This window comes from Saccostrea echinata, unplaced genomic scaffold (genome assembly GCF_033153115.1).
Source record: "Saccostrea echinata isolate AGI-Se365-2 ecotype Australia unplaced genomic scaffold, CSIRO_AGI_Sech_v1 ptg000023l, whole genome shotgun sequence".
In the NCBI taxonomy this organism is placed as follows: domain Eukaryota; kingdom Metazoa; phylum Mollusca; class Bivalvia; order Ostreida; family Ostreidae; genus Saccostrea; species Saccostrea echinata.
Window position 1 is genome coordinate 11,276,392 of NW_026889772.1, and position 25,715 is coordinate 11,302,106.

Here is a 25,715-nt window from a genome sequence, read left to right on the forward strand (position 1 = left end):
ACAATGGGAAAGGTCTTGAAACAGGTAATGCATATGTCAAATATAAATGCCATATCTTCTCTCAATGAAAAGTTATAAGCAATGTTAAAATTTTTGAAAATTAGGTCAAACTTCAGGTCAAGGTCATGGGATTAAAAATCATAGTACATTTGGAAATGCTTGTCACAGGTAATGCACGTGTCAAAAATTAATGCCCTATTTTCGCTCCTTCAAAAGTTAGCAACACACTGATGACATGTTTGAAAATTAGATCCGACTTGAAGTTCAAGGTCACGGGGTCAAATATCATAGCACATTTGAAAACATTAATTTTGACACGGGTAATGCACTTGTCAAATATGAACACCTTATCATGTCATTCAAAAGGAATCACCTGTTACAATTTTTGAAAATTTGGTCAAACATGAAGATCAAGGGGTCAAACATCAAAGCATGCTCGAAAACACCTTCTCACTGGTAATGCACATGTCAAATATGAAAGCCCTTTCTATTCTCAATCAAAAGTTATAAGCAAAGATAAAATTTTGAAAAGTAGTCAAACCTCAAGGTCACGGGGTCAAACACCACAACATATTTGAAAAGGGCTTGTCACAGGTAATGTAAATATGTATTTTGAAAGTCCTATCTTTTCTCATTCAAATTTTATGACCAATTTAAAGTAATATTAAAATTTTTGAAAAGTAGGTCAAACTTCATAATCAAGGTCACGGGGCAAGAATCATAGTACATGTATATTTGGAAAGGTCTTGTCACAGGTACATTTGAAATATGAAAGCCCTATCTCTTTTCATTCAGAAGTTATGACCAAGGTTAAAGTTTCTGTGACAGACACACTGACAAACAGACGGACGGACTGACAGTTAGACGAATGAGATTTAATGTCCCCTCGCTTTTACGAAAGATATCTGATACTGATTTTGGTCATGTTATATATGTAGGAATATAAATTTGACTTTTTCAAACAAAATGAGGAAGGGACATTTCTATTCGGGACTCATTTTCAGTTCATCCACAACTAACATCTATGCAAAAGGAATGGATTTAGAAATAGCATTTGGAAAAAGTTCAAATAATTTTAAAACATCAACTCAAACAAGACATTTTAGAGCAAAATGGCAGTAAAGATGATTAAAAAGAAGCAAGTGAGAGGTTTAAAAAGATATGCGGATGGACTGAAAATAAGTGCCGAAAGTAACGTCGTAACGACGTTGGTAACATTCTTGCCATGTGGCTATACACAATACCTAACGTTTTGCTTATCTTAATATTTTAAAAAAGTATTTTTTATAATTGTATGAAATTTAAAGGCAAAAATCAAAATAGATAGGAAAATTAGTATGTAAAATTTTGTTGACAACATTCGATTATTAAAGATTTTATAGCAGTTGTGACATTACATCTTGGTGCCATAGCCAAGAACTGGTTCTGGACACTGTTTCTGCTCTTGCACATGATACATCATATATGTATATACAAAGAAAAACAATCTGAAAACATGCATTTTATTAAAGCAAACATTTGATTGAACAAAACAGACACTAATATATTTATAGATCTTCTCATTAAATTCTTGCAGTGATTGCTAAAGAAACTTTCTGCATTGCACTCATGATAACAAAAGATCAAGAAAGTCTTGAAGGGTAAACATTTAATTCATTTGATGAAAAGTCCAATATCAAGCTGGCTAATTTCCTACAATAAATAGAAAAAAAAATTGCTATCAAATACATTACTGATATAGATACAACTTTTCTATCAAATACATTATTGATATATTCAAATAAATACAAATGATAATGGTTTGAAATGACATTTAAGTCCTGTTCGCGTAATTATTTGAAAGGTTTCTTGAAAATATTTTCAAAATTATGTATCAAAATATTAATAAAACAAGAAACCCGTGTCCCTTGACAGTCACTTGGGTATCATGAGTTTCTCAGGCTAGCTACTTTAAGCACTTTAACTCTACCTTGAACTTTAGTCTCATGTGGCAAAAAATTAAAAATGTTTGTTCAGGGCTTTAAATTCATTATCAAATTAATACAGCCTGTCTCCCAGAAATTTAGGAGTAAAGAAGATAAGGTACACTATATAATTTTTCATATGTGATCAACTTGGCTCTATCCTGGAACCTAAGGTCTGCACCCGGGGCATGAATTTTATAGAGCTAAGTGTACAGAGCTAATTACTCATTATTATCATGCAAACAATTTGTCTGCTCAATGTCACGAGTAATGAGTAAGATTTTCAAAGATTTAATGTAATACATATATGACCAAAGGACCAATACAGACTCACACTTGAACCTGAACCCTGGCCTTGGGCCATTAATTTAAAAACTTCGACTGAAGGCTGTGATTTTTAAATCATGCATATATATTTTTTCTTTTAGTTGTCCATGGATAGAGAAAAATGAATAATAATACTTAGTATATAATGTATTTTTTAATATATGATCAACTGTGTATTTCTTAGTGCCTGAACTCTGGACCCATGGGACACGAAATTTACAATCTTGGAAAAGAGTTACACTTAATTATGCAATGTAAACATATATTCAGTTTTCCACCTATTTCTGCATAAAAGAAGATTTTCAAAGATTGAATCATTAAGAGATGTATGACATTCCCTATCCTGAATGCTGCAACCAGGAGTCATTTTTTAAAATTTTGCTAAACGATTAAGTACTCATTGTAATTATGCAAACAGTTGTCCCATTGTGGGACGTGGTGACGGGTCCTTCTGATGAGACCGTATAAACCGAGGTCCCATGTCGCAGTAAGTTATGGCAAGGAAAAGATTCCTCGCTGCTCAAAGGCCCTACAATTTAAGTGTTGAATACAGGTCTAAATTTGCAGCTCTCTACTGGCAAGTGGTGGCGTGTCAGTATGGACGAAAATTTCTTGAAGGGACCAAACAAACAAACAATTTGCCTGCTATATGTCCCAGAGTAAACAAGATTTTTTCAAATTTGTAAAGATTTTTCAAATTTGTAATATATTTTCAATATGTGACCAACTTAGTCCCATACATTTTGACGCCTGAATTATGCTATGGGCTAGGGAGCCATACCAACAATATTAAATACCAATGAGTATAGAAGAGGATTTTTCAAAGATGTAATGTATTTTCAATATTGACTAACAAAACCCCATCCTTACGTCTTAGACATAGATTTAGGTTCCATGAATTTCACACTTTGGTAAAAGCTTGTCCATAAAAAGAAGAAATTTTAATGAAAATATGATTGACGTAGTCCCACTTTGAAACTTGAACACCGAACCTAGGGGCCATTAATTTTACAATCTGGGTAAAGGGTCAATCGTTTATTATAATCATGCCAACACTTTGACTGCTTGAAATTCAGCAGTTAAGAAGATTTTTGAAGATTGAATCAATTTTGATGGTTTGGCCACACCCCTCAGGCTTCAGAGGAACAGAAACAATGAAATTCACATTATTTGTTCCCCTTTATCCATAGCTGCTTCATACAAAAAACGGTTGAAATTGGTCCAAAAATGAGCGTAAATTGTTCCAAAGTTTACGATCGATGGAAGACGCACGACGACGGACAATGTTCACCTGATCATGAGTGACTCAGGTGATTTAAAAATGACCATCCTGTAGATAAAATATATACACTGTAAACTGTGAATTTTTACTTTAATATTATCTGCATATGAAATCTTTTACCTGTACAAGAAGATTCAGACAAACTGACAGCGTCGATTGCTATATCACTTCTGTAACCACTTCCCCGAATACCCTCAAAATTGACCTGCAAAATATATACAAATATTAGAAATCTTGAATAATAAATCTTTTGTTTTGAAAAAACCATTAACGCTATGGGATCTGCTTCGAAGGGACACATAAATAAAAACTTAAATTCACACTGTCTAAAGAATGTTCGGGTACATTGTTTTTATCCTGGTCCGTCCGTCTGTCACACTATTTTCTTCCTAAAATTACTCCTATATTTTGAGCTACCTGAGTAGAATTCAAATTTCTTGAATTCTATTGGTCAAAACTTTTACCTCCAAATTCTGGACATGAGACAAAGACGACATTCAGCTTGATTTCAGACTGAGAAGACATGATTTTCAGATGTACTATATAAATAAAAACAACATTTTACTACAAAAACATCTAGTTCCCTGAACTGCTCTTAATTTTTTCGCATAAGCCCACTCATATTTTGGAATATGATTGTGAATGTCCTGTAAATGTGCAATAATGTAATAGTGATAGTTTTATGCTATTTTAATTATTCAAATGATGTGAATGTACACAAGTTCAGTTATGGACAGACGCACGGATAAACAGGAAGTTGACATCGGATTCGTACAAAAATGATTTCCACCATATGGCATGCCTAAACAAAGAGTATGCTAAAATTTCAAGCATCTGTAATCAGTACTTGCTGAGAAAACTGCGACCAAAATTTGTTATGTATGGAACGGACAGATGCACGGATAAACAGGAAGTTGACATCGGATTCGTACAAAAATTAATCCCACCATATGACATGCCTATACAAAGAATGTGCTAAAATTTCAAGCATCTGCAATCAGTACTTGCTGAGAAAACTGCGACCAAAACTTGTTATGTATGGTAAGAACAGACGCACAGATAAACAGGAAGTTGACATCGGATTCGTACAAAAATTAATCCCACCATATGGCATGCCTCAACAAAGTGTGTGCTAAAATTTCAAGCATCTGCGATGAGTAGTTGCTGAGAAAACTATGAAAATTTTGTTACGGACAGACAGACACACACACAGACAGACGGACAGACAGACAGACAGACAAGGGTTAAACAGTATACCCCCTCTCCTTCGGAGCGGGGGTATAATTATACATCTATGAATATGTCCCAACTGATTTTAAACTCCTAAATACATGTATTAATCTGTGTGTCAATCAATATTGACCAAGATGAATAACTTATAAATCAAATATTAGTATTATCCATAAAATGATTTATCAAATAAAATTATTAAACAAAACAAACTAATTGAAATAAAATAAACAATCAGCTAAACCTTTAGATCCACCCTTGTACTTTTCCTACACCTGTAATAAGCTACTTGAGTAGAATTCAAATTTCTTGAATTCTATTGGTCAAAACTTTTACCTCCAAATTCTGGACATGAGACAAAGACGACATTCAGATTGATTTCAGACTGAGAAGACATGATTTTCAGATGTACTATATAAATTTAAATTTGACCTGGCTACCAGCTGCTAATATGTAAATAACGTATTTACTTCTTATTAACAAAATTTATTTTAAAATCTGATTTATCTGTATTATCTGAAATTAATAAATAATGAAAATATTGAGTGTGCAAGAGTTGAGAGTGAATGATATTATTTTATTACAGTATATAACTGATAGGGTGTCAGTGTTGTAAACAAATAAAGGAACCACAGGGTAGGCACTCTGTTCCATAAACAGGTACATTTCATATTTTTACAAATGTACTTAACATTTTTATATATTCTGAAATAATAAGTGGACTCCGAATTCACTTAAAGATTATTATAGATAATGTAAAAAATTCAATATACGGAAATCCCACATCAGAGTCCGGGGGAAATCCTACTCTGTGTAATTGTTATAGAATGCGATTTCCCCCAAAGCCAATCCCCCCAATACTATATCATGGCTATACGTATGTATGGGGGGAGGCAACACTTTGTTACAAGTGTCCCTTTTTCCAAATGATGCGCCGTTAGCTTGAAAATATGAAGTATGAAAATTGAAAATTTTGAAGTTCTTCTTTTCTTATTAACTGGCCAATCAATTCTTTTGGAGCTTTAAAATCTTATTTTTTTCATCTGGTCTAACTGGCGTCTAAAAAATGGTACAATGTAATCGGTTGCACAACTGTATCCATGTACATGGAATATTATTTGAAATGGATTTTTTTTCTCCAATTGTATTTCAAACTTCATGTACATAATATTGATGTGCAATTGTCTCTCCAAGTTAATGGGGTTTAAATATAACCAAAAATAGTTGCCGTTGCCACGAAACTAAAAATGGGTAATTTTTTTCTTAAAAAAAATTTAAAATTTGCAAAACAGAGCATATTTGCTCTCTGCTTTCAAATTCAATGTAACACCGACAAGGGGACATAATTATGCTTCGGCTTGCAAAAGCAGTGTTTCTTGTAATGATTTTTTTTTTTTTGGTTTTGGCTTTTTACCTTTGAAGAAGTACTCGATTCAAAAACTCACAAAATGGTACATGGACGTGGAACCTACCGGTATCTACAACATAAATTTTAAAATTTTCTCCTACACTCTTTGAAAAAAGGATCGATCCATAAGTAAAAAAATACTGGGCTTTTAGGGGGCAAAAATTTTATCAAATCACTAAAGGATACCTGATTCCTGAACAAACAGGTATCTATACGTCAAGAGAGGTGTTGAGACATCGAGTCTTACGATTTTTTGAGTGACTAATTTTACAATTTTCTATGAATTAAAATTTTTGGTTGAGACTCAATGACTTGAACTACATAATTCAAGAATTGTCAAAATAAAATCTAAACTTTATAGTTCTTGAATCGAAAGCACTCATTTAAAAAAAAAAACAGTTGATTTTCATATAAACTTTTTATACGGAAACGTATTAGTGTCACGTGGCCACTTTTTTATTTTTCATTTTCTATACTTTAATCTGTAAATTTTACATTTTAATCTGTAAATTTTACACTTTATTCTGTAAATTTTACACTTTAATCTGTAAATTTTACATATTAATCTGTAAATTTCACACTTTAATCTGTATAATTTACACTTTTATCTGTTAAATTCACATAATCAATTTGGTAACTTCATACGTGTACATCTTAACTAACACGCTTTGACGCCAACAGACCACGAATCGTGCATAAAATAGAATTTACACTTTAATCTGAATCAAAATAAAATAAAATTTACACTTTAAACCGTAAAATTTACACTTTAATCTGTAAATTTTACACATAAATCTGTAAATTTTACATATTAATCTGTAAAATTTACTTTTTAATCTGTAAATTTTACACATTAAAGCGTACATTTTACACTTTAATCTGTATAATTTACACTTTTATCTGTTTAATTCACATAATCAATTTGGTAACTTCATACATCTTATCTAACACACTTTAAAGCCAACAGATCATGAATCGTGCATAAAATAAAATAAAATTTACACTTTAATCTGTAAATTTTAAACTTTAATCTGTAAATTTTACATATTAATCTTTATAATTTACTTTTTATCTGTAAATTTTACACATTAAAGTGTTCATTTTACAGTTTAATCTGTATAATTTACACTTTTGTCTGTTTAATTCACAAAATCAATTTGGTAACTTCATACATCTTCACTAACACGCTTCAAAGGCCAACAGACCATGAATCCTGCATAATTAAAATTTAATTTTGATTTCTTATTTAACAATAAATGTGCAAAATAATTACTTATCAGATATTATATGTATGGATATAATACAAAAAATAAGCAATCTAGTATGACTAATATAAGTGAGACCTGAATATTTGAAAGAATTATGAATTGAGTGGAAGTTTAGAGCAAATCAAACATACATATCTTCTCAATGAATATGATATTGATTTCATTATACACAAATTCATTTGATGCACTCAGCAGCAGTTCAATTATTGATAGCATTAATTGAATTACATTCTACATGTATCATGGGCAACAATTGAATTACTTATTGAATGGAAAATTTTTAAATAACCAATTAATATATTAATTATTAAAATATTTATATGAATAAATAATTAAAGTATATGAGTTCATTTTAATTTTGGAACAGCATAAAATTAATATCCTATGATTCAATTACGTTTCTTTGTTGTTCTAAAATGACCGTAATTTTAACTATTACATTTTACATCATGATCATAAACTCATAAACTTGCAATTTCAATCTGAACTGCAAATGAGAAAACAAAAATATTTGAGATACGAGGGGTGATCAAAAAGTTCGCTCGAAGTAATTGAATAACTTCCATAAAAGAAATAAAATTAGATTTCGGTGTTTATTATTTTTTAATATACATGTAGTCCTCTCCAATTTTAATGCACATCTACCGCCGTTCTGTTTCCACTGTTTGAAGGTTTTGCACCCTAATATTTCTTAAATTAAATATCATTAAAGTAATCTTTTTAATACTATGTAAATATACAAGTAATATTGTCTTTTAATACAAGAAAATTGCTTGTAGGAATTTAAACAAATAAAATATTCACAGTAAAAATACTTTGATTTGCTGTAGTAAAAACTTTTACTATAGTAAAATCTTTGATACTATAGTTGACTATAGTAAATTATATTAGAGTTTATTATAATACTTTTTTGTAGGGGTAATAATGTCGGTATTTTGATTTGGTCAAGATCGTTTATGCATCAAGCAGTCAAGGAAAACTTAATAATTGTCAGGGGGATTTAAAGAGGCACCGCACCTTCCTAAAATTGTCAAATCTAAGATAAATCATTGTTTTGTCTCTTAAAAGAAATGAACTTTTGGATAAAGGGGTACAAATAAAAGCTTTATTTCTGTATTCTGCGAAGACAGAGCTTGGTGGACTTGATTCTTATGCTCTTTTCCCCATAGACCTTAAACTGTTACTAGTTTTATTAGTTCATCAATTATGACAAGAAATAGAAAAATGTCCTCAGTTTTGCTTTACTAAATCTCTGGAAAGGTGTTAAAAAACTATGCAATTTTTTTTATTACTATTGTCAAATCGGACGATTTTTTTTAGTAAGCGGTTACGATCTTACTTTTCTTATCAAGTACCCGGTTACTCGATTGGTTTTTCATTACACACCTTAACATCCTTGTTACAGATAGATATTCAATTCATTTTATGAATTTCAAATCATTTCTTCTAAAGAAAAAAATTCCAAGCTTTTGTTGTCTTGGAAGCATCTTGTAAGTCATGTTATTAATATGATGTAATTTATTTAATTTTCATAACGTGTATACCCCTTTGCAATCAAACCATTAATTAGATAAACCGTAAAAAATAATCAAAACAAATCGATCGTATTTGTGAAACTTTAGATTGAGACTAACGATTTATAAAATTGATAACATGTAAGTATACTTTTAAAAACAACATTTTTTCTACTTATTTAATCACGCAATACATACATACATATATATATATATATATATTAGGGATGGCAATTTCTAACCGGTTAACCGATTACTCGGTCGGAACGATGGCAATCGGTTAGAAAATCTGTAATCGATTAGTCGAAAAAAAATTATAATATATGTAAAATTGTAGGCAATGTTCTAAAATTCATTTTTAAAATAGAAATTCCTACCTAAACGTTTGATTTAGCGTTTTCATATATTTATTTAGGCTGACTGGGAGGTCATTATGGCTCTCCAGATTAAAATTGCGGGGTAATTGGTCAGTCTGAGATATGTTAATTACTGTTAAAACATCATGTCGTTACCCCAACTGTCCTCTAATTTTTTAATGATAATAATCACCGTTGAGCACCGTGAATTGGTGTGTGTATCTTTTGCAGTTATCTATCAAATTAGATTATAATTCAAACATTATAAATTAAGTAATACATTTTAGACTTAGTTTTGATTATGGTGACAATGAAGAAATATTGGCCTAACAATTAGTATGAAGAACGTCAGTCAGTATTTGAATCGATGATAAATTGTATTTGCTGACAAGGTCATTGTATCGACCATAGAACTTACCAAAAGATGACTTTAAACGAGACTGCTGAAATTCTTGTTTCATCAACTGGTTTGTCAATAATTTACCTCATTTAGAAATTGTACATACGTAAAGCATGCTCTTGCGTATCGAATCAACTGAGAGATATAAACCCCGTATGCAGGTGATGAAGGTATATTGCTGCGTAAGTAAGGGAAGTTGACGATTGAAAAGTTAAAGTCATCACGTTTATCATAAAGCTTGGTTGTTAGATTACCATTAAGTCTTTTTCAAGTAAAATATCCAAATATGTAACAGATGTGTCAGACTCTGTGGTATCTTTTATCTCAAGCTCACCGGGATATATCGCATCAACATAAGAACGCAGCTAGGTTAAGGACGCCCATGAAATATACATGTGTGTACGCCTTAATATATTTAGAAAAAATGAATACAATTTTATTTTTTTTAACAGCGTTAGTTTTGATGAATGTGAATTGTGGTGTTTGCACTTGTATATATCGGGTCTCTGCTGAGTTCAGCCAAAACGACATCGCTTACATCAGCTGTTTGTCACGTGACAGGTTTAAAATTAGAACATATATGTACTACTACAAAGATCATAAAAGTTCAACGATATACGGGTATCTTTCTGCTATAAAATTTATTCTGTTTTGTTTGAGACAAATTTCTTAACATGAAAAGTGCTGGGAGCAACTTCCTCATCTTCGGGAATTGTGTAAAATTTATGCGTCTTTCTATAAACCCCATGCATAGATGTAATGCGCACTGGAATAATGTTACATTACGGAATAAATAAACAATGCACAACCAGCTTTCAGCACTTTTCAGAATAGTAGGAATAATAGCTACACGTGGTTTAAAAATTCAGAATTTATAGTGAAGCCGATATCGTTGAACTTTTGATATTTTCGAGGGGCTTGACCCCTCATTCTAGCAGGTTACTGTACAAATGTGCTCCCTACGGCTACATATAAAGTCTACAATTTATCAATTTAGTTTGACAATAAAATGTGGAATAATATAACTTAGAATATGTCTTTATTTTGGTAAAATTAAGATTGTATCGTATTTATTTTTATTTTTACAAACTAAGTTAATAGCTTGATCCAAGTACAGAGAAACTCCGTATCAAACTAAGAAATGACGTCATTTCAGTAAGTACAGCGAGATCAACTGACTTTAAATCTACATACTCTAAGTGGTATTTTGGCAAGATAAGTTGCACATTCATTTATCTTTATAATATTTATGAGAAACGAACGTAATTGGGTGTGTTTCAAAAAGAACATATACTAGCCAGGTTCTCATTGACAACATCAGTTTTTAATGCATAATGCGCTCCGTACAGAAGATTAGTTAATGTTCACCCAACCAAAAAATGCCCAACACTTGAACTCTTCTAAATTATATATATAACAAGTAATGAATTTATGTATAAAACAAACCTGTTTATGTATCAGTTTTTTTTTCAATAGACATCGATAGTTGTAACTATTTATCTTGAAAACCTCGTAAGTTGTTAGAACATTTGTATAATACTTATACAATAAAATATGATAAAATTAAATCACCAGAAACCAAAGTGATGAATTCCAATTACCTATCAGAGAATGCAATTTTAGCTCATATTTATTATTTTGTAAAATTTTAATGAATTTTATCACTTTTCAAAATGGCTATAAACAGCATTTGAATAGAGCGCGAAAAAAATTGATCAATAAAACCCAAGTCGGCCATATTACGTATAAATCTGTCAAAAAGTAAAACTGCATATCAAAATAATGGGATCCATGTCTGGTAACTATGAAAGAAAAGAAAAAAAGTAGTTCACTAGATTAAGATAGTTCCCGAAATTACAAGCAACATAAAAAATAAATTGCCCGACTGAACTAAAGCTGACATGAATTCTTAAAAACGCAACCTTTTCATCAATGAACTTATACCAACTACATGTAGCCGTATTCAATAGCCATATTTTCTTTAGATACCTTGTCTTATGGTAACGATATATATCCCAATGCCCTCGTTACACTTAAGTTAATTTTTGTTTTGGCTATCGACTCGTGCACATCTGAGATCGTAAAGTACATGTACTTGGAACACAAGAATTGATCAAAACGTTTCAAAAGAATAACAGATATACACCTTAACAGTCAGAATGTTATTTATGAAACAGTGTATATAATTTGAATTATATAAATACATGTTTGGAAGAAAAAAACATAGTTGTGCGTTTATTTTTCAGAGCACGCCGATAAATGCAAAATAAACGTAATGCACAGTAAAACTTTAACAAAGAATTTGCAGTTGTCCACCGTAAGAATGGAACAAAAAACAGCGTCTTTGCTATAGATGTCCATAGGCATTCAAACACAAGTAATGCATGTCAAGAAAACTCGTAGAACGCTGTAAACTTATCCGTACATGTACATATGTACCTAGAAATAAGACCACTGCACCGGTTCAAAGATGTGATCATTCTGAGTGATTTATAGCTTGTATTCCATTTATTGAAATATACATCACAAAAAAGTAATAAAATTCATAAAAACTCGATAAACACGTTATCACTACATCGTGCAGCCTAGCACTCAGATACACAGATGTTGGTCAGGGAAAATATTACAAGTGAAAAGAGAAATAGTTTTTGCGCGACTTGGAAAACAGAGGAATCACAAAAAAAAATTCTGATTGTTGTTCATGAAGTTAAAGTGAAAAGCGTCTAGTTGTAATAAACATAATTATATAAATTCTTTGTGTGTATTGCATTGCAAGATTCAATTTTCAATTTAAGTTTTTCGTAATTATCTTAAAACTAAACTAATTTGGTGTACGAAAAAAAAAAAAACAAACATCACATGAACACCAAAATACAATAACAAAAAAAGTTTGTTTCTTTAACAAGCATGTGGAGCGAGGGGGCGAGGTACCCCTTTCAGGCAAGAGTGGTTCAAACACTACTGAAATTGTTTTGAGAGAAATATTGAGGAAAAACAGCACATGAATTTATCTACGTTTATTTTCCGTCTTATAAAATTTGTATTAGCGTGTGCAAAAAAAGTACTATACTACAAAAGTATTAGAATGAATGCCTCAAAAGAAATATGGCGGAAAGGGAGTACAGTAATGAAGTATAAGTCGTCAAAGGATAAAAATAACGCATATTTAAGAGTAAGCTTTAAGGGTGTTTAACACAAACACCCCCTCACACACACAAACACCCCCTCACATCCACACCCCCTCACCCCCCCCCCCTCCATATATATATATATATATATATATATATATATATATATATATATATATATATATATATATATATATATATATATATATATATATATATATATATGAACGATTAATTTAACATTAAGAACAATTATCAGATTTGAAATATCTTTGAAAGGAAAAGGAATGAAAATGTTTGATATATTTCTATGTGGAATTTGATTTCTTTCTTTTCCATCATTTTCAAATGTTTTTCGAACATGTGCATTTCTCTTAAAAAACACGTCACCTTGAAATTTTAACCAAAAATTTAGGAGGCTTTCATTTCATGATTGCTTTGTCATTCAAGAAATATTCTGGAAAAAGTCATATAAGAAAACATTAGAACTCTCACTTATGGGAAATGTAATAATGGACCCCATTCATTATTCAATATATTTCGCTTATGTTTAACAATTAAGGCTGGGTAGCAAATACACTGTGTATATAATAAGAAAATACAGTTCATAATAACTATAAAAGATAACATACCACTAGGTCAGAATAATAGACAGCATACCATTAAGTCAGTATAAAAGACAACATACCACTTAGTTTAAATGACAGGTCACCATACACTAAGTATACGACACACATAGGTATGCATTAAGTCAGTATAAAGACAACATACCACGAGGTCAGTTGCTGCTGGGATGTCAACTTCTACAGGAGTCCATACATCTCCCTGATCCCCAGAGAGGCTCCAGACCTCATTCTCAGAGCCACGTTCTCCAGCCCTCACCCGAAGTGTCCCCATGTTGGCACCATTCATGTTGTAATAGAATCGAAGACAACGTGGCCCTATGTTTTTTAAAGGAAATAACTATATAACTTTTTTTCAGTAATGTGATCAGACAACAATTAACCACATAACTGTACACAGGATACTTTAAGATTTTAGAAAGAAGAGAATGAAGGCTTATTAAAACTGCCTTGAATAACTGTTCCTTTATAGAAATAAATTTCAGATAAAAAATATTCAGAAGGATTGGTTTCATTTAGGTGTTATGAATATTTCCTTTTGATCAGTTGCTAAACTTTCCAGTCAAACAACTAAAATATTTATCTAAATGACCTTATATTTGAGTCATGGACTAGCCTACAGAAAGTCTCTAATGAGAATGTAGCTCTACTGATTTAAAGATGCAAGTGTTTTCATAACTTAAACCCTCTGAATTTTGAATTATCTACAAAAAGCAAAATAATTCATCGTCTGAAACACATAAGAATGCATAACTTTTAATCATCCAGGAAAAGTATTGTGATAATATTATATTTAGATATGATAATAAACTTTAGTTGAATTTTCACATTATATTTTCAAGTAAAATGACAGGGAAATGTCCTGAATGTAGCATGGAATTGCTTTGGGGATAAATATGGCACAAAAATAATAAAAAACGAGAGGTAGTATCAGCACTGAGCTCAAAAAATAACACCATCGCCCCCATACAAATAGGAGTATCTGTGTTTTGCAATGGAAAACCCCCAAATATCTACAATCGAACCGTAAAAAAAGAAGGTGCACATTGAATGACACTTTTTAATAAGAGTTTTGGAAAGTTTCATTAAATTTTATTCAGTGGTATAGAAGAAGTTGCGGATAAGAGATGGATAACCCACTATTATATAAAGAATGACCACGTCATTATATTGCTAAGTGAAAGCACAAACATCTGTCCAATCAAAATGTAAAATAAGAAGTGCAGATTGTCCCAATATGATAAAGATTCCGGGAAAGTCTCATTAAATTTTATTCTGTAATATAGTAGGAGTTGCGGATAAGAGATGGTTACCCCGGATATATGGACAGACAGATGTACAGACACCCCCCCCCCCTCCATCAATATATACCCTCTCTTTTCAAGTGGGGGTATAAATGGTGTGTGTTGCACTGTTCATTTAACAGAATTAAATCACAGATCTGAATATGTAAAATTGTCAATGAAAATGAGCATTGTATATTTGTTTGTTTGTTTGTTGTTTAACGTCCCTCTAGAGAATTTTTCACTCGTATGGAGACGCCACCACTTGCCGGTGGAGAGCTGCAACATTTGACCTATACTCGACACTTAGGGCCATTGAGCAGTGAGGAATCATTTTCGTGCCAGCATCTACTGCGACACGGGACCTCGGTTTATACGGTCTCATCCGAAGGACCGGTCTCCACGTCCCACAGTGGGATTCGAAACCGCGACTTAAGGATTAACTCCTTACTCTGCGTCTCTAGAGCAGACGCTCTACCACTGCGCCACGAATTAGCATTGTAAAATATATTTTAAATCAACAGTGGACATTTCCCTTCACAGATAAAGTATTTTTTGCTTCTTTCCGCCATTTGATATTTTAAAAAATATATCATATTTAATACATTGTATTTCAATATGCTGCAAAACATTAAGTGGCTTTATCTAAAGAAAAATTTAAAACTCCCTGCCCCTCAATTAGAAGTACCAATAAAGTTCTTTTGGGAAATGTTAATACAACAAAGCAATGCACTCACCAACATCAGAAATGGAAGTTTGTTCGGATGTAAGAACAGCGGTATTGCCACTACTAAGTCCGGTAGCCTCAATGAACGCAAAAGGCCCATCCAATGAAGAGCCTGGTCCCGTATTACTACTTGGGGTACTTCCCTGTGACATGAAAAAGTAATTCTTTTATAAATTTAAGGCTTGTGCTTTTTTGAATTTTCAAGCATGCTAAAATTTAACAAATGTCACAATCTGCAATTGTTAAATAATTTTTTAGATTTTTAATGACTTTCCATGAACATGCCCTTAACTTGTTAATTTAAATTTGTTGAAAACATCTTGTAAATTTAAAACGGCAAAGTACTGACGAAAATAAATTTACTTATTTGCTAATGAATTTGAGACTTAGCCTCTTTATTTGTAAACCAGCTTTATATATATATATATATATATATATATATATATATATATATATATATATATATATATATATATATATATATATATATATATATATATATAAAATCATAAAAGAAAAAGAAAATGCACAGTTTCCAAATTTCATTTAACACAAGCGCTTTCTGGATTTAACAAAGACTTCAAAGTATGTACACCTGAAGACGGATTGTTAAATCCAGAGAGCGCTTGTGTTAAATGAAATTTGGAAACTCTGCATTTTCTTTTTCTTTTATGATTATTTTTTACTGTGTGACATCAACTTTTAACTACTTTTGAATTATATATATATATATATATATATATATATATATATATATATATATATATATATATATATATATATATTATATGCTCTACGTATGAACAATTTCTAAAACGAGGTAATTTACTGACAAACAAACAAGTTGATGAAACAAGAATATCAGCTGTCTCGTTTAAAGTCATCTTCGTAAGTTCTACGGTCGATACAATGACCTTGTCAGCAAATATACATATACAATCTATCATTAAGTCAAATGCTGACTGACGTTTTGTCATACTAATTGTTAGGCCAATATTAACCCACTGAATTGTCGACAGATTTTGCCGTTATTTCCCGATCATGATAGGGAGCATAAGGCGGGTGTGACCGATCGCCAGGGGATGTTTGCTCTGCTCCTGATTTGTATTCCTTGAATGGACTTTTGAGCTTGAATACTGTTGTTATCTCCATATATTTCATATATGTATGTATTACATACTTAGTCTGTTTAATAAATTCAATTTTAAATTACTGTTGTTTGATATAATACATGTAAGCTAGTCAGTGATTATTTATTTGTTTTTGCTCAAGTAATTGTGCGGTTTGTTATTTCTTAGAATGTAAACACAATAAAACATACTCTTTTCCATATCACAATCTGTATCAGTCCACGACCACCAACATCAGCCCTCGGGCCCTCTGGCTGATATTGTGTCTTGGACTGATACAGGATGTGATATGGAAAAAAGTTTATATTACTCTCTCTCTCTCTCTCTCTCTCTCTCTCTCTCTCTCTATATATATATATATATATATATATCAGAACAGAATCAAAATTTAACAAACCCTCTTTGTAAACAATTGTGAACAAAGAAACATCTATTATCATGAATTTTAGCAATTAAAAAAACTCTTCTTATTTTTTTACTAATTATGAAACAGTACTAATAAATTTTTGGAGCACTTACACTTGATATACTCCAGTCCGTTTCATCTGAACCTGTGACGTTTTCCAAGAAACATGGACTGTCATCAAATGAGCAACCAAGCACGTTGTCCGCTGAAGAATGCAAAACTTCAAGTTAAGCTGTATTATTGACAAAGTTAATTTCTAGATTAAATAAATAAATGTTTTATCTTAAAAAGTCACTTTTAAGAGAGGAATAACACATGGTTAGAATATTTAGACCTGAGGTAATTTTCAGAAACAGGTCAATTACTTTTATGTTCATCTCGTTTATTTATTGATAATACTGATGTTACCAAAGTTTAATATTTTTTTTTTCCGATCCCTTATCCAACGTTCATTTTCAGATGAGGTTTTTAAATATCCTCATTAATGTAATATGTTGTGAATGTAATTTTTTTTGTGTAAGTAGATCTAAGTGTCCACACCCAACTAAAAATTGCTAGGTAATTTACAACCATTTAAAGTTCATTCCTATAACACTCTTAGCTCTCAAAAAGAAAGTACTGTTGTTGAGCAAACCTTAGCATACCCTTAATTTGAACAATCCAGTTGGAAGATTATAGGAATATTTTGCCCTGAATAAGGAATTCCACAAACAAGAGTTTGATTTTGATAACAATACACACATACACACAGAGCATTGGAGTCGGTGTCTTACCGAAGCTTTCGCACCAGGGCCCTGTGAATATCGATGGGCATTGACAAACCCCTCCTGTGGCCGTATCCATACATGTTCCTCCATTCATACAGGTGATGCTGTCACAACCTAAAGAAAAACTCATAGATGTTACAAAGTTCTAAAAATCAATCTAGAGGAATATAGGACCTTGAAGTGGTCCTATCCCGAGTTTCTCAGGATAGGACCACTTTAGCCACACCATTAAAAAATGTAACAAAATGATGAAACAAAATTATGGACGTTCAGGAGTAAATATATGAATTGTAAATTTCAATAATAACCAACTTTTGCTCCACCCTGAGGCCAGATTCCTGGATCCGGGGAACATCAATTTCTTATCTTTTATAGAAGGCTCTTTACACATTATAAGCATGCACACAATTTGCCTGTTAATTATACAAGTTTTCTAGATAGAGAATTTACAAAGTTTTCCGAGGTGAAGATCTTTCTAGAATCATTTCTATGGGAAAAAAACAAAGCAGGTGCCCGTCGCCGATAATTGTCATCATCCCGATATGAGATGTGTAATTAATTGGTTTGCCCAGCTCTTCAATACAACAGATGAATTCGGTGTCCCAGTTCGATTTCTATAAATATATTGATTTTAAATCACGTACTATGCATGATGACGCCGTGGCGTAATGGCTATCAAGTTGGAGTACGCGGTCCGACCACGGCTTTCTGCAAGATGTTTTTTCCTTACATTCATTTTTTTCCATTTTTAAAATCGAAAATAGATTATGGACAGATGATACAAACAAATTTTTGTCAAAAATCTTGAATATAACAATTTTAGTCATGTTCAGAAGAGTAAAATGAATAATTTTAACCGCATAGATTTTAGTTTCATAATAATTGGATTTAAAGTACCAAAAAATTGTAAAGATTTATAAGTAAGGTTGCAGAAAGGTAGAATTTTGAACATCATAGAAAGTTTACGATTTCTTAATATTTTAGAAATTTATTATTCGCATAATTTACAACCGAAATAGGTCAAAAAATAAATACCGATCCAGGTATCCATTTTTTTGTTTGTATCATCTGTCCTTAATTTAATACTATTATAATAAGAAAACGTGAAATAAAATTTCTAAGTTAAAAAATAGGCCGATTATTCAATAAAAAGATAATACTGAAACATAACTAAAAGGCCACTGAATTGTATCTGCCATTCAGTCGACTGAATGGTAACTGAAAGATCACGGAAAAGTCACGGGAAAGGATCTTTTCAGTGACCTTTCAGTGGCCATTCAGTAGGCATTCAGTTACCTTTCCGTCGACTGAAAGGTGTAATTTCAACCTGTGTATGCTGGAATATCATAATGGTACAGTGCAACACGAACTGAGATATTAATTTGTTTGATTGTTTTGCGGTGATGATGAGTTGTGGTTCATTCTTACAAACATTTAAAGACATTGATACACGTTCATGATTAGGGGCCAAATGATGAACCAGAAGAAATAAGTATACATGACTAAATTGTCTAACATGAAAGAAAAATAAAATAAAAAGGTTTGACTAAGACATGTCCGTGTGTGCGTCTGTGAGGAACACAAAGACTTTAAAATTCGATGCCGGAGTTCCATTCCATGTGTGAAAAAGTTAGTAGCAAATTGTTAGTTCGTTGTTTCACCCAAGATGTTATTGTTTCATGAAAGTCTAGGTCACATTTTATTTTTAATTCTGGTCCTGGCAGGGTTAAAGGTTATTTTTCTTTCTATAATGTGAAGTTGAATTCTACCGGATTTTGCTGGCGAAGCTTTTTGTACTAAAAAGTAAAATGTATATGATCAGTGTTATTAAGAACGGATGTTCATTATGGTTATTGAACCAGATATATCTGACCCAACCTGTCAAAAGGGCGCTCATATTTCTCTCCGAATGGGTGAAATAGCAACAAAGGAATATTATCTACCATGGCTATTGAGGAGAAATTATCTTGCGAGGTAATGGATCCAACATATAGCTTTGGTGTACAAAAAACCTTTGTGAACTGCGATTCTGGACTAGCACCCAAGATGTCAGGGGAGATCTTCCGCATGGTCAGCCCTGGGGAGTTGCAGAAACGTACATGACTGTAGACATATTGACACTCTCTATATGAGAAGTTCATGGAGCCGTTGAGGGTCATGTAGGTTTCTATGGAGAGCCGGTGAGCGGGAGGGACCTTGTCCTGTCTTTAATTGCCTCAGCCGTGCTGAGAACGCAATCCGGACCTGAATGGGGGCAAATACCTGATAAACAAAATGATAGACAAATCACTCTCTATTGAATGTTGTTTTTGCAAAGGTTTGTAAGGAAAGATAAGAGGGATGTTAAATATATAGGAAATAGAGACTTGCATAGATATGTTTCTCAAAAACCTGAAAACATGAATCAAAAGGCAAACTTTGATTTCTGTATAGTATGCAGTCGATGTTGCACTGAGTTCTACAGGGAACAAAGAGCAGAGGCGACGACAAAACCTGAAGCATCTTCTGAACAAATGGAAGATCCTGACTTGCAAACATCAAAGCCTTTTCTTGCAATTCCAAAGCGAATATGCTTATCAATCCCTCGGACCAGTTTGTTCCACAGAAAGTGTCAGTTTTGCAAAGGTACAGAAGATTTGAAGAACATCAGCAAAGAGATAAGGCTGAATACATTTATTGATAGTGGAATGTTGATCCCTGATGGAGCGAAATGTTGCAAGCGTCACCTAACAGATGATGGGATTGATGCTGATGTAATGACAAGACTGTTGCCAACATCAGATTTTACTTATTTTAATAGAACTGAAATTACGAGCATGTTATTTAGGTTTAGGGAGAAATGTAGACAGAGAACAAGTGGTGTAAACTTTGATGATCCAGCAGCACTATCTGATGAAGATTATTACAATTTGACTAGCGTTACCAAGGCTCAATTTCAAACGCTTTGCTCTTACCTGTCCCTGCTTAGAGACCCTACTAACAGGCCATCAAGAACATCCTTGGCTTTATTATTGACAAAATTAAGAACTGGAAATTCATTAAGTGTTCTTAGCAGCATGTTCAAATCAAAAATAAAACTGTAACTTCAAAATCTACTTGATGTGCAAGGGATGCCTTGATAAAACATTTTGTTCCCAAGTATTCAGCATTTGAACACATTATGCGAGAGGATCTGATTTCAGAGCACACAAGACACTTTGCTCAACATCTTTTAGCAGATGGGAAGCCTGTTGCTATTCTTGTATTAGATGGAATATATGTTTATATCCAAAAGAATGGTAATTACTCTTTTCAACGACAAACATTCACTAGACATGATAAAGACCTCATAAAGCCTATGATGATTGTTGGAACCGATGGGTATACTCTGGCTGTTTTAGGACCTTATCTCGCCAATGGACGAAACAATGATGCTGCAGTTTTAAAGAGTATCACTAAACAAAATGTAGATAAAATCCAGATTTGGTTAGAGAAGGACGACCTTTTAGTTGTTGAAGGAGCTTTCGGGATTCCAAAGTTTTTCTCGATTCTCTCGGAATCAACAGTGAGATGCCAGATTATCTTTCTCGCGGTTCCAAACAACACACAACAGAGAAGGCAAATCACACCCGATGTGCACCTTTGGTACGTGAGGAAAACAATGACATCGACCTTGCAAACACAATGAAAGTCCCATCACGTACTTCAAACGAATTACAAAAGCGGGTCGAAAGGGAAAAGTTAGCCAGTAGACGAGTAGTGTGGAGTGAAATGTCCCAGGATTGCGTGCACAACATCCCATTGACTTAAGAACATTAACCCTCGGAGTATACCAAATAGGCCAAGCAAAATCTTACACCCAAGAACACTTGTCTCCAGATGAAAGAACTTATAGCATATCAATTCACAAAGATGATACTGGTTTGCTGAGGGCACGAAATCAGTCACAAGATCATCAAAAAGATATTTTCTGTGGGTATCCTTTGATGAAACTAGTATACCCCCAATTACTGGATGGTATTGTCAATGCAAAGTAGGAGCGAGAACTGTGTGTTGGTGTGCACATATTGCTGCAGTAATCTGGTACAAAAGATTTCAACGTCACTGTGTCGATAAGCTCCCAACGCCGACTGAATAACAAGACTTTATTCTTGATGCCGCAGACACAGATTGGGATTCAGACGATGAATCTTTAGAATAAACATTGTGCACAAACAGAATTTAATTTGTGTGCATTCCATTTTTATTAATAAAGATTAATATATACTATTGAATGCATTTTATATTTTTATTGACTTTTTATCCAAAATATAATTAGTACATGTTAATTATATATTGCCTTTATACTTGATTTATATTCTTGGCATTGATTCTTAGAACAGAATTTATATATAAATATTTTTCTATGACCCGTGCAATGTAATTTTTGAGATTTTTAAACTTTTGTTTTATTTAAACATAAATATAAAGCAAACACTGATTTCTTTTTACTTACTCTTAGTAGTAGAGATCGGTCGCTTCGCTATATTTAATAATTATGTAAGGCTTGTATTGAAAATGCACTATGTTTTAGTGAAAAGTAACATGAGATATAATATATTTTTTTTATGTTGGGACATTATTTCGTCGCATGTTTGTCGTACCTTTGCATAATATTTACAAGTGGCGAATAATCCAACAAAAAGGGTACGCAATTTTTATTGCAGTTTTATAGCTACATGTAACCATCAACGCAAACGGCCTCTTTTGGGGAAAAAACTTTTTAAATTAATATTTGTGCTACTAAACCATTATTCTATATTCTCTGATAGTTTTTTGTTTGGTTTTATCTAATCACTCATATAAAATATTAAAAAAAAATATAATAAATCTTCAAAACCGTCTGAAGTACTTTTAGATAGACCTTTAGATATCCCAAAGTCACGTGATTATTATATGCTGGTTACGTAAATAATTCATGAAATATGACAAAGGTAAAATTATTCATTTTTCTTAAACACACTAAACTGAAATCCATCATTAGTCCCAAAAACAGCGTTATCGAAACCTCTTCTTTGCAAATATAAAATTTTTTTCAACTTAGTTTCACCCTTGCATCATATGACATGCCTAAACAAAGAGTGTGCTAAACTTCCAAGCATCTGCGATAAGTAATTGCTGAGAAAACTGCGACCAAAATTTGTTATGTATGGTACGATAAGACGGATTAACAGGAATTTGACATCGAATTCACACAAAAATGTATCCCACTATATGGCATGCCTAAACAAAGAGTGTGCTAAACTTTCAAGCATCTGTGTTTAGTAATTGCTGAGAAAACTACGTCAAAAATTTGTTATGTATGGTATCGACACACGCATGGATAAACAGGAAGTTGACATCAGATTTGCACAAAAATGAATCCCACCATATGACATGCCTAAACAAAGAGTGTGCTAAAATTTCAAGCATCTGCGATGAGTAATTGCTGAGAAAACTGCGACCAAAATTTGTTATGTATGGTATGGACAGACGCACGGATTAACAGAAGTTGACATCGGATTCGCACATAAATGAATCCCACCATATGGCATGTATAAACAAAGAGTGTGCTAAAATTTCATCATCTGTGATGAGTAATTGTTGAGAAAACTGCGACGAAAATTTGTTACGGACAGACACACGGGCACACAGACACAGGGTAAAACAGTATACCCGCCTCTCCTCCGGAGCTGTGGTTGCAACGATGGTGTCGCTGTAGATGCTTTCAGAAGCATTTAATTTCGCTGCTCAATGGTCATAAGTGCCGAGTACAAGTCAAAATTTGGAGCCCTCCATCAGGCAAATATTAAATGTTGTTGTCCCAACAATTCTCAAAGGGATTTAAAGCAAAGAAGCAACCAATCTTCCAGGGCATAATTAAAAGAAAATTATACTGGGCGTCTCTGGAAGCTGTACCATAAACCAATTTGGAGAGTGTATATAAACAATATTTAATTAGATCAAATCGTAACTTAAAATGATAAAAATGCCATATCGAATGCTTTAGTCACGATTTAATCCATTAATAAAAGGTATTAAAAAACAACGTTTCAATTATATTTATCTAGATAAAATATGAAGACATATTAGTACTACTCTACTCCTGAGGTCCCATGTAGTAAACATACATATAGCAACATAGATGAACTGATTTTTAGATCAAAACTCAAATGAAATAAAATTAAGTGAAATAGATTGATGTGTACACAAGATGGACCGCTCATTTGCCCATGATGCGGGCCTTACTACATATATGCTTACTAGTACTTAAAGTTTAAAAGATACATTTGTAAAATACCACAGAAACACTCTTAATTAGTCAGGGTACTTTTATTAACGAAATATTTCAAGTGTAGGATTCTAATAAGTTAAAGATAATAAATAAGGTTGATACGTCGCCGTTGTTTTATAAAACGAAATAACCCTCTGTGACCAGAAGACCATTTTGTTTCAAACAAACCTGAAAATCATAGTAGAATGAAATCAGCGTTCTGATTGTATTTAATAAAGTTGATAAACAATAAAAAATATTTGAATAATCTTATTTAAAGAAAAACTTTTCTGTCGGCGCGATTTAATTGGGTCGGTCGCATTAGGGGAAACCAAGCTATTTTTTTATTTTGCCTAATTCCGGATAATCTTTGCGCAAATAGTGCAACAATGTTTAAAATCAGAACAATTCTGTTCTTAGGGGTCTATTCTGGGTTTATGAATTTAAAATAAGTTGAATCTACAGCAGCCATTGCAGATGACATTTAAGACAAACTGGTCGCAATTGCCTCCATTGCAAAACAAGTTCCAAAGTTTATGAGGGCGTTCCTGACGAATGAATGCTTCCCCCCTTACTTCTGAAAATTTTATTAGACTTACCAACATCAAAAATACATGAATTCCTAACGTATCAATATTCCAACATTCCAATATCTGATATCATTTTTCGTTTTTTGTTAAGTTTCAGAGGTTGTCCGTCTATGATATATAAAAATACTAAAGGTAAGAAACTAAATCTTATAAGGAATCAGGGAGCCATGTTTCGAGAGAGATTTTCAGATCAATGGTCATAAGTGCCGAGTAGCAGATCAAAGAGATTACGTTTTACAGGGCTCTTGTATTCACACCAGGTCAAAATGTTTTATCCTAAATTTGTTTTATTTACCAGACTTCCCTCCACTAGGAAGAGGGTCATTAATCAGAAATACTGTCGTTCATATGCAGAACATATCATATCATTTAGTAGTATGAACATTATCATGCAGTTTTGCTAAAATATTAATATACTTTTAAAGGAATACTTTACTGTTTTGTCATCAAAAATGCAGTATCTAATGTATCCGTAGCCAATTTGGTTGATTAAATTATATTGATTTTATTTGTATTAGTTATTTCGTTTTTGCACAAGATGGTTTCCACACTTTTGTTATCCATAGTCGCTAATAGCTGTAGAAGTACACCAAACCGAAAATGTCCAAAATTATCTTTCTTCTAATTCTCATAATGTCCAGAATATATCGTATCAAATGTATGTGGTAAACAAAACAATCCATCTATCCACAAATAGTTCACATCTAGGAATCAATGAGTATCAATTTAGAATTCATGAGCCACAACATTCACCAGTCACTTAAACTTTCTAAAAAATTATCCTAAAGTCTTTGTGGGAGATTTGATACTTACTTATTCCTTACTTATATTCCGATATATGTTTTAAAGTGATACTTATTACAAAAAGTTAAATTTGTGACCGATTTATAATAATATTTACATATCATAGTATTAACCCATGAAATGATTTGTTTTTTTTTTCAATCCTAAACGTCGACTACTTATGACATCACTGTGAAATTATATCAACTGTTTATCATGATTAAACAATGAATTTGTGGTCATGTGACATGTATCTAT

The 25,715-nt window shown here is 32.4% G+C and overlaps 1 protein-coding gene across 1 annotated transcript in view; it reads right to left on the minus strand.

The window, feature by feature from the left end:
* Positions 1-1,486: 1,486 nt before the first annotated feature.
* The window catches only part of LOC133191282 (MAM and LDL-receptor class A domain-containing protein 1-like), a 127,725-nt gene continuing 103,496 nt past the window's right edge, over positions 1,487-25,715 (minus strand). The window contains exons 33-38 of the mRNA XM_061327034.1: positions 17,820-17,927; positions 17,160-17,251; positions 15,521-15,653; positions 13,649-13,818; positions 3,694-3,778; positions 1,487-1,692 (exon numbers count right to left, since the gene is read on the minus strand). Of these exons, the coding sequence (XP_061183018.1) occupies positions 1,685-1,692; positions 3,694-3,778; positions 13,649-13,818; positions 15,521-15,653; positions 17,160-17,251; positions 17,820-17,927 (596 nt within the window). The 3' untranslated portion in view covers positions 1,487-1,684. The remainder of the gene's footprint in view (positions 1,693-3,693; positions 3,779-13,648; positions 13,819-15,520; positions 15,654-17,159; positions 17,252-17,819; positions 17,928-25,715) is intronic.